The 10,663-nt window shown below is 43.4% G+C and overlaps 2 protein-coding genes across 4 annotated transcripts; both read right to left on the bottom strand.

Annotated features, from left to right (window-relative positions):
• Positions 1–2,757: 2,757 nt before the first annotated feature.
• LOC124692607 lies at positions 2,758–7,687 on the bottom strand. Of its 3 annotated transcripts, none has more exons than XM_047226009.1 (10): positions 7,453–7,687; positions 7,170–7,367; positions 6,936–7,088; positions 6,718–6,834; positions 6,570–6,610; positions 6,434–6,478; positions 5,986–6,057; positions 5,410–5,466; positions 5,257–5,270; positions 5,055–5,167 (listed from the first exon to the last, which is right to left on the bottom strand). In XM_047226009.1, exons 1-9 carry the CDS (start codon positions 7,593–7,595, stop codon positions 5,266–5,268), a joined length of 831 nt encoding a protein of 276 aa, XP_047081965.1. In that variant the 5' UTR covers positions 7,596–7,687; the 3' UTR covers positions 5,055–5,167; positions 5,257–5,265. The 3 variants fall into 3 exon arrangements, with proteins under 3 accessions (XP_047081963.1, XP_047081965.1, XP_047081964.1); XM_047226008.1 differs by having other exon boundaries at positions 5,257–5,315; positions 5,401–5,466; positions 6,936–7,082; XM_047226007.1 differs by lacking the exons at positions 5,257–5,270; positions 5,410–5,466 and adding an exon at positions 2,758–2,994 and having other exon boundaries at positions 5,056–5,167.
• A 152-nt stretch (positions 7,688–7,839) lies between these two features.
• Positions 7,840–10,299, bottom strand: LOC124692608. The gene is made up of 6 exons (XM_047226010.1): positions 10,224–10,299; positions 9,526–9,672; positions 9,313–9,429; positions 9,153–9,193; positions 9,027–9,071; positions 7,840–8,398 (listed from the first exon to the last, which is right to left on the bottom strand). Exons 2-6 carry the CDS (start codon positions 9,645–9,647, stop codon positions 8,292–8,294), a joined length of 432 nt encoding a protein of 143 aa, XP_047081966.1. The 5' UTR covers positions 9,648–9,672; positions 10,224–10,299; the 3' UTR covers positions 7,840–8,291.
• Between the last annotated feature and the right edge of the window lie 364 nt (positions 10,300–10,663).

Here is a 10,663-nt window from a genome sequence, read left to right as displayed (position 1 = left end):
CTCAAGACACGGCAAGGCTTTTGGAGATCAACGCCGACCGGGGGTTTCCCGGTATGCTTGGTTCCATTGATTGTATGCACTGGAGTTGGAAGAATTGTCCAGCGGCATGGCATGAACAATTCAAAGGGTACAAGAAGGATGCCACCATAGTCCTTGAAGCGGTCGCCGACCAAGATACTTGGATATGGCATGCATTTTTTGGAATGCCCGGGTCTTGCAATGACATCAATGTTCTTCAACGATGGCCACTAATGACAAGACTTGCAATGCGGGAAGGTCCATTGGTGGAGTTTGAAGCTAATGGCCACAAGTACAACTATGGCTACTTCCTCACCGACGGCATATATCCAAGGTGGCAAACATTTGTGAAGCCGATTATTCAACCAAGAGGTAAGAAGCAAACCCAATTCTACAATGCACAAGCGGCGGCTAGGAAAGATGTAGAGAGAGCATTTGGGATTTTGCAAGCCCAATTTACCATTGTTAGAGGACCGGCTAGATTTTGGGACCAAAAATGCCTTTGGTATATCATGACCGCTTGTGTCATCATGCATAACATGATTATAGAGGATGATCGTGGGAAAGATGTGGATCATACCCACTACGAGTTGATGGGGGTTCCCGTGCAAGTGAGAAGGAACACACATATGATTGCCCGGTTCATTGCCTCGTACCATGTCATTCGTTGCAACGACACACATGATGCGCTTCAAAAAGATCTCATGGAAGAATGGTGGAATTGGAATGGACAACAATAGTTGCATACTTATTGTATTTGTTTGAAAACTATGTGTTGTATTGTCTCAAAACTATGTTGTATTGTTGTATGTTGGTCTCTAAATTTGTTGTATTTGGTGTGAACAATTTCATGTACTTGTTGTATTTGTTGTGAACAATTTACTATCTTCGTATGGTACATTTTATTTGTGAATTTTATATGGTTGTTTGCTTGTTTGATTCATACTCCCTCCGTCCCGTTTTAATTAACTTGGGGGAGAAAAAACGCTTCAGAAATTGATTTTTACATTCCCGTCCTATACAGTTTCAAATTTTAAAACACACTCCATAAGATCTACTGTCCGTGAGATCCATTCCACGACCCTGAGGCCCCTGCCGCCACCCAAGATTGTCCGCTGCCCGGCGCTGGACCGGCAGGCGACGCGTGCGAACCGGCTTCGCTTCGCCCGCAAGCTCCTCACCCTTCTCCTCTCCAAGCCGCGCGGCTTCCTCCCGCTCCGCGTCCTCCGCTGGCGCGCGGCTTCCTCGGCCTCCCGCGCCGCCGCCTGCTGGTCCCCTTCATGCTCCGCTACCCGACCCTCTTCCGCCTCTTCCAGGCCCCCACCTCCAGCCCCCTCTCGCCATCCCTCTCCACCCTCGCCGTCGGGCTCACCCCCGCCGCCCATGCGCTCGCCGCCGACCTCGTCGCCCTGCGCGGGGCCGACCTCGCTCCACTCCTCGCGGCCAAGCTCCATCGCCTCCTCCTCATGATCCTGCGACGCAGGGCTTGGTGTCCAAGGTCGCCCACATCGCCCCCGACCCGGTGGCGTCTAGACTCCCTAAGATCTACTGTGCGGAGTGTCCGGCGGCCTGATTAGTGATGACGAGGACGTGCGGGTAGGGAGTAAAAAACAACAGGTTTTTTTTTGCCAAATTACGGTCGATTTAATTAAGACGGGACGGAGGGAGTACTTGTTTGTGTTTGTTGTTTGCGCCGCGCTGCGCGCTGCAAAATGGAGCATCCGGCGAAGGTGCGTTTTTAGCGGCCCAACGCGCGCTGCATTTTGGCGCGTCCGGTCGGGCAAAATTCGGCCCAACACGCGCCATCCATTTACAGCGCGGCGGAAGGGAGGTTTAGCGCGCCGACTTTTTACGCGCGTGTTGGAGATGCTCTAACCCTGTAAGAGTCGGTAGATGTTGCACTATTTATTTAACACCTACAGTGTAAGACAAATACAGTTGCGATAGTTGCCTTATGGGAGCCTTTGGAAGAATTAATATTAAAATATATTAGTACCAATCCTTTCTACAATTCAGTAGAGATGCATTGAAACTCCTTGTCATCCTGGCTAGACTTCTTGTGTGACAAAAAAAACACATGGACAAATTATATTCCTTTTTGTTAGTTCTAGGTTAACCGAGAATTAAGTTAATTTTAGATCAAATCTAGAATTTAGAAATTTGCATAGTGATTCGTGCACATGAAATTGTCAATCGGTGTGTAGAAGTTATACATGGGTCTGCAATTGCACATCATGTTTCCTATCTGTGCAGAAATTGCACATAAAATTGGCTGGCATAGCAAAAGTTAAGTTGCTAGATGATTCGGTTGCGCCACTGATGCAAGTATCACAATCTTGCCAGAATTTGTTTCCACTTGAAAGACTTTTGTAGTGACGCTAGGTTGTATTTTGAGATGTATAGAAATGTGTTTTTTGTTAGATGCAGTTTTCTTGTACCAATCAAAAATAAGATTATTATAATTTGCTACTAACAACCAAACCATGCTTGGCCAGCTGGGCATGCAGCAACAATAATGGTTGCACATTTTGTAAATCAGCATTATCTTTTTGAGTTTGAAATCGCCTGCAACTTTTATATTCCCTCTGTCCCACGAAACATGTCGAAGGTTTGTCAAAATTTGGATGTATCTATTACTATTTAGTGTCTAGATACATCTAAATTTTGATCAACATTTGACATGTTTCGTGGGACGGAGGGAGTATATGTTTCAATCCTGAAGATGCACTACTTGCTAAGAGAGATTCTGATAAGATAATTTCCTCCATACAAAGCAAAAATTAAACTTGTTACGGCTGACCTGAAAAAATATGACGATATGTAATCAATGATGACACGATACAACTATGCAAAACATCCAAGCTGAATCAATTACATGAACAAAAACAATGTGACGATGACAAGCCGTTAATTAATTAGCATGATTTGCTTAGGTGAGTCGGTATTCTCCAACAGTGGAACAAAGAGCTAATTTAACTAGATGATACCCCGCGCGCTGCAGCGGGATTTATTGATACATGAATAAGAATGTAAAATATATGTCATGTCTCCTTTGTGGAGTAAATATGTTTTGCAGATTGCCGAATAAATATTGTAAGGGAAAAAGTACAAAATACGCACTACATCTTACAATACAAATTGAATAAAAGCTGGACTATGGCATGATTGTTGTGATATTGTTGTCTATAAAAATGGACTGAAAAAGAGGTAACTCATGTGAGCATATTTAGAGCCATATAAAAGGCAGATTAAACTGAACTGACTAATCATTGGACCTCAAAAGGTGCAGTCGTAGTTAGTACCTGCATAGAGTTGAGCACGAACGTAGATACGAAGAACCTTCATGTTGACTGATCGCCCAACGGACGAACTGAGTGAGGAAAGTGATATATTTTGCACAGTGCTGAGAAATTATAACAGGTACTTCTCTTTTTAATTGCTCCGGTGACCATAACCTGCAAGAAAAAGAAAGAGCATGTGCTTGGAACACCAAATGTAAAAATTTTGTAATCATCCAACTAACCTATTGGTTGTTCTTCGGCTAACATCATTTAGAGAAAAATTTAGCTCATTGTAATACTGACATTGGCCGCTCGATCGGTTTGGCTCCACCATGCAGGGTTGTGAGACTGGATCACTGGTGACGGTTAGAGAGAAGCTCTCAAGTCATGACCGACTGCAACATCAATCTAGATGATAATGTGGCGGATTGTCAAGACAATGGTGGTTTCGAAGTATGAGCAGCCCTTAGATGATCATTAGTTAAGCATTGCATATATGATGAATGCACAAAAAACACCAAGACAGGGAGGATCAGCCATCAGGTCAGTTCACGTGGGGATTTTTTCACTCACGTAGCAAGCAAAATGGTTGTGTAAGTACGTTGCTGAAAGTGGCATCGAGGTTAAATCAGAAATTTCTTGATCTTTAACTGCGGCAGTTTACAGAGACTTTAGAATACTTGTGACGGCAGATCTGAAATACTTGAAATAGATAACCATGCAGAAGCTGTGAGAATAGAATCAGCGACAAATAGCCACAACTAAATTGGCAGCAGATGTGAAATCCTTGATTATAGAATTCAGCTTGCATATAGAATTCACGAACCCATCTCCGAAAGCATCTGAGCACTTCCGAGCACAAATCGGAAGTATCTCTCGCCGAGCAGTGCACCAGCACTACCACGTCCCCCAGCTAGCGTGGTGTACTCCATACTAATGAAGAAGGCAAGACGCTGGACCATGGACTGTTGTACTTCCTTGGCTCAAGGTTACCATTGTAAGACGATGGTTGTTGCCCTGCATGCGCAAGGAGTGGGTGTGGATGGCGGTCCAGCAACCATGTAGATGAAGATTGCGCCGTAGACGGGTTGTATACCATCTCACGCGGCGGCGAAGCTGCACTGGAGGTCGAAGCCCGACATAGACCACCGTGGAGAATGAACGTGGACAGACGCCTGCAGTAGAGAAACAAATGGAACTGGGACGATAGCAGGCTGGTTAAAAACCACAGCGACTGATTTGAGAGAGAGAGAGAGAGAGAGAGAGAGAGAGAGAGAGAGAGAGAGAGAATATACACATAGTGGAGGAGCCAAAAGAGACATCAGTTACATTTACATAGTTCTGGAGTGATCGACTATTACTGACTGTCTAATTGTTAGTTTAATGTTCCGCTGTTCATGGGGAGAGGAAGAGCCTAGTGAGCAGAACGTGCTTCCTATTGCCGTCGTTTGGTTTTTTCTTATACTACCAAAATGAGAAAATAAATGCCCACTGTATTTCACGGCTAGCTGTAGTGAGCAGTGACCAATCAAGAATAAGAAAAATTGATGGACCTCATGCCGAAGGTCTCCTGTGGTTTGATGAGCATCAAGACACACTCTGGATGAGCATCACCAATCACCAAATAAACTTAACTCCCTCAGAAAAATAAGTGAAAGAAATAGTGAAAATGTTAGCTGAGGTGGCATGGTGAGGTGGATAGGCTGCATGTTGAGAGAAATAGGTTAGTGGGGATGAACTTCTTAGTTATATAGGATTAGCACGAAAGCCTCGAGATTTCGATTCACCTGTCTTAGCCACTGATAATATCCCAGAATTTTCAGCCGAATTAATCACATCGCCAAACATAGCATACCAGACAGGAGCACCTACCAGAAAAACATTTAAAGGGATTAATTTGCTATATATAGAAATTTTCCCTAGTAGAAAAATGACTGAGGCTGATCTACGAATTAACCTGTACCATTCACTGATGAGATGAAAGATTCTTAGAATGTATCACATTGCCAAAAGTATCTGCAATGACAATGCTAAGGTATTAATTGCATACATGGAGGTTTTTCCTAGAACGAAGATGGTCGAAACATTGGAAGTAATTTACCTGCATCAGTTGTTAATGGGACCGAAGATAATCTAGGGTTTATCACATTGCCAGTAACAGGAGTGCCTGCAACAATAACAATTTTAGGTATTAACTGAGCATAGCGGGGACTTACGCAGTTCAAAAATGATTGAAGGAGTTTGCCTTTACTCCTACGAGCAAATGGGGTGGGGCAATGTGCATAGCAACCGCTAGTGCAGTAGTGTTGACTACAGCACTACAGGTGCGTTGACTACAGCATAGGCAGAGCACTACGGTAGCCATACTGACAAAATCAGAGCAGCGAATAAAAAAGAACAGTTTTGTAAGGACAGTGGCAACACAAAGCACGGTAGTGGCAACTTTAGAGCAACATACAATGCATCAAAGTAGGCCAAGAGTTAGTTAATTCCAATTCTTAAAATGATTGGCATACAAGTGCTAACGTCTCCAAAAATAATTTGATGTCAAAATCAAGCAAAGCAGAGAAAAAAAGATATATGAAATAATGTTGTGACGATCGCTAATAAGATTCAACATAGCCAAGACACAAAGTGCTGATTGGCTCAATTTAAGGTTTGGTGGATTAAACAAGTGTGGATTTACCTTCCCACGGACTCGACTGAAACGCACACCCTTGATTGATCTCCAGGCATGTAGCAGCTTTAATGCATTGCTCTGAATATTAGAATATCACACCATTTCATCAGTTCATACTCTAATAAAATGTGCCAGCATTGAACGGATACTGAAATCAATTGGAAAAGTTGAATTACTCAAGGGAAGTGAAGTAAAAGTTGATTACAAATATAGACCATGCGTTTACACAATTTCTGGCTAGTCAGTACTAAGCATTCAGGCGAATGGGAACGGTCTAATGAAAAAGATGCAGCTTGATGGGTTGCACAGAAACGAAGTGTGTGGAACTTAGAAGCAAGGAGAGCAGCACAGGCTCTACAGAAATCATAACATACATGTGAATACTACTAATGAACAGAAGGTTAAGCACAACGTTCAATGCTTATACAGAGTGAAACCAGAGACCGAGTCCTACCAAAAATTCTCCGAAACCAATCATCCCGTGCCTTAGCTATGCTTTCTGCAAATGAGATTAAAAAAAGATTGTTTACAGTATTGCTTGATGGCAGAAACAGTTGCATAGAGAGAAACTAGCTAAGAATGAAGTATACCAGGTGACAACTCCTGGCTGCAGTGTCTGGAAGAAGGCAGGCTGAAAAGAGCAATGAAACATGCATGAGAGCGTGCGTGTGAATAAAACGGAAATGGCATGCATCCTGATCGAATCGAGGTAGGACGATAGTAATATCAGTATATTACCTCATCCTCTTGTCAAAATAGATATTAGCTAGGCGACGGGTATGTTCTTCACGTGCATGCTTGCTCGTAGGATGGGTACATTTCTTGGCGTGCCGCCTCTGTCGGAAAGGAGCGAAGCTGGCAGATACAAGCAATCAAATGACATTGATTAGTAAGTTGCAGCGTGATCATGGATTGCCACTTTGATAGCGATGCACTCGCTGTGTCTGCGTGCATACCTGAAGCCGATGGGGAGTATGTTCTGGGGACCCATCAGGCCGTCCGGCAGTAGCAAACGGTCTTTGAATTCTGGAGTTCTGTTAGCCAAATCCCGGACAATCTTTGCTGCTCTAGCCCACATGGGCCTCCAGTCCTGAGAAATCTTACTGATCCACAGAGTAGTACTATGAGTAAGAATATATTAGTTTGATCTGTATACTGCGAGAGAGGGGATATAAAAATATTCCACGTACCTGGCTACTTCCAATTGAAATAAACGGTGCACGCGGAGAAACTTGACAAGGACACTGGCCTCGAGGCTGGGCGGTGAAGAGGGCTCCAGCGGTAGAAAGCGAGGGAAAATGTAATCCAAGGCTTCGTTCCACAGGCCCTGGGACACGAGGCGCACCAGATGAAAGACGCAGAAGTAGTAGTTTGTCTGCTTCAACATTCTGCATCCATGCATTCTGTTGATCAGCAAGCAAAGGTAGATCAAAGCATTGGCAAAGCAAAAAAAAATGGGTGGTGGATGCATACGCGACGAAGGTGGAGCCATATCCTTGGAGCCTGAGGAAGGTGAGGAGACGCCTGTAACGGAACCGCCTCACACAGGGGTACTCTCCAGGGACAGACAGTTGCAACTCCTGGCCACACACCACCGCTCGCGTTCTCGTCATCATCTTGGACGGTCGCCAATTTGGGACTGGGGATTGTGTTTGGGGTTGGGGACATTTGCCGATTTGGGGCTGGGAATTTCCAGTAACAGAAGCACCTGCCACAGTAACAACTTAAGTGAATGATTGAATATCCAGAGGATTTCCACAGTTCAAAAATGATTGGCGGCATTTGATTTTATTGTTTACAAACAAATGGATGGGGACAATGTGCAACTGGGGTTGCAACAGTGTTGAATACATTATTACAGATCTTCTTCGGATCCAGCCCAATGAGCCAGAGTGGGCCAACAATCGAACTGTTCATATAAAGGCTATTGGGAAATCCCTGCCAACCCTATCCAACGTCTAGCTCCGCCAATGTTACACGTGCAAGTACCCCCCACAGAGCAATAATGGCAAAATCAGAGCAGCAGATAGAAAACTATTGTTTTGTAAGGATGAAGGTAACAAAAGACACAGTAACAGCGAAACAACAGCAACATACAATGCATCGAAGTAGGCCAAGAGTTAGTTGATTCTAGTTATGCAAATGATTAACATGCAAGTGCTAACGTCTTCAAACAAACCTGATGTTAAAATTCACCAAAGCAGAGACGGAAAGCTGTATGAAATAATGTCATGACAATGATTTACAATAGGATTCAAGGTAGCCAAGATATCGATTGAGTGGAAAGAGTGACAGATACTTATTGACAAAATTTAAGGTTTAGTGGATAAAACAAGTGTGAATTTACCTTCCCTCACACTCGATTGAAGCACGCAGCCTTGATTAAGCTCCAGGTGTGTAGCAGCTTTAATACATTCCTCTGAATATAAGAATGTTACTAGTTTATCAGTTGATACTAATAAAATGTGCCAGCATTGAACAAATACTGTTATCCATTTGAAAAGTTCAATTACTCAAGGTTAGTGGAGTAGAAGTTAATTACTAATGTAGACCGTGCGTTTACACAATTAGTTTCTCCAGTTTCTTTTAGCACGGCGGTAGCTACTCTTTTTTTGTCTCAGAGAAAGCAACTTCATTATTGTGGCAAATATTGTACCTTAATCAAGAAAACTATAGTAACACACAGAGCGAATTTTGTACCCCTTCCAAATTAGAAGAATGTAAAATTTGACCTGCTGCTGCGCCTACCAACCAACCCTTTGTTTTTTTTTTCTGGCTAGTCAGTACTATGCATTCAGGTGTGGGTTTGATAATACAAACAACAACATCAAAGCCTTTTTCCCAAGCAAGTTGTGGTTTGATAATGGTCTCATGAAAAGGATGCAGCTTGATGGTTGCATAGAATTGCTGCAAGTGGAATTTAGAAACGAGGAGAGCAGTAGGGGTTGTACTGAAATTATGGCATACATGTGAATACTAGTAATGAACAGAAGGTTAAGCGCAACGTTCAATGCTTATATGAAGTGAAACCAGAGACTAAGTCGTACCAAAAATTGTCTGAAACCAATCATCCCGCGCCTTAGCAAAGATTTCTGCAAACGAAATAAAAGAAATTGTTAAGTGAGGCTACATTATTGGTTGCAGAGATAGAAGTAGAGAGGAATGAAGTATACCAGGTGACAACTCCTGGCTGCAGTGGCTGGAAGAAGGCATGCTGGAAAAGCACCGAACCATGCATGAGATTGAGAGGCGCGCGTACAATGAAATGAGAAATGGCATGCATCCATCCATCCAGATAAAGAGAAAATCTAGGTAGGGGGATTGAAAGATTACCTCGTCCTCTTGTGAAGATAGATATAAGCTATCCGGCGGTTATGTTCTTGACGTGCATGCTTTGTGGTAGGACGGGTACATTTGTTGATGTGCCGCCTCCGTCGGAAAGGAGCAAAGCTGATCCGGATATATACAAATAGAATCAAATAGAATTGATTAGAAAGTTGCAGGTCGATGATGTATCACAAGTTGGTGGCTTGGTGGTGTGCATACCCGAAGCCGATGGGGAGTACGTTGTGCGGACCCATCAGGCCGTCCGGCAGTAGCAGCCGGTCTTTCAATTCTGGGGTCCTGTTAGCCAAGTCCCCGACGATCTTAGCTGCTTTAGCCCACATGGCTCTCCAGTCCCGAGAAAACTTGCTGATTCATTCATTCACAGACAGAGTAGTAACTATGATGAGCAAAAAGTGTCTTTGACACATGGGCACCAGTGCTCCCTTCAATTTCAGATTTTTAAATTTTTTAAAATCTCACACTTCTGTTTCTCTAAAAATTATGGTGTTAAATATATAGATAGATATGTACAGTATGGGTGTATGCAAAAAAGTCCCGTTAAAAAATACGTTATATTTTGGAAAATATAAAAAAGACAAATTTGTGACAGTAAATGGTAGTACAATAGTTTTAAAATAGTATGTCTTTTTGTCAAAAAAAATTGTTTATTTTGTATTTCTCAAAATTTAAAGTATTTTTTACTGGGACTTTTTTGCATAGAATCCTCCTATACATATCTATCTACATATTTAATGCCATAATTTTTAGAAAAATAGAAGTGTGAGATTTTAAAAACATTAAAAATCTGAAAGTGGAGGGAGCACTGGTGCCCATGTGCACCAAATCCCTATCCCTATGATGAGTAAGGAAATTTGTGTGTAATTGCGAGAAAAGAAAGGAATACTCCAAATAAATACCAGCAGGCTAGTTCGTGGAACAAGTGGTGCACGCGAAGAAACTTGACGAGGACACTGGCCTGGAGGCTGGGCGTGCAAGGGGCTCCAGCGGCAGGAAGCGAGGGAAGATGTAATCCAAGGCTTTGGTCCACTGGCCCTGGGACACGAGGTGCACTAGATGAAAGACGCAAAAGTAGGAGTTTGTGTGGTTCAACATCCTGCAGCAGCACCGTGCATTCCGGCCGGCCGGTTATCAGCAAGCAAGATAGATAGATAGATGAAATGAATGGCAAAAGAAAGAAGGGAGGTGGGCGCGCGGGTACATACGCGACGAAGGTGGAGCCGTAGCCTTGGAGCCAGAGGAAGGCGAGGAGACGCCGGTGACGCAACCGCCTGACACAAGGGTACTCTGGAGGGACAAACAGTCGCAGCTTGTGGCCGGACTGCACCGCTCGCGTCCT

This window comes from Lolium rigidum, chromosome 2 (genome assembly GCF_022539505.1).
Source record: "Lolium rigidum isolate FL_2022 chromosome 2, APGP_CSIRO_Lrig_0.1, whole genome shotgun sequence".
NCBI lineage: Eukaryota > Viridiplantae > Streptophyta > Magnoliopsida > Poales > Poaceae > Lolium > Lolium rigidum.
This window is presented reverse-complemented; position numbering and strand designations above follow the sequence as displayed.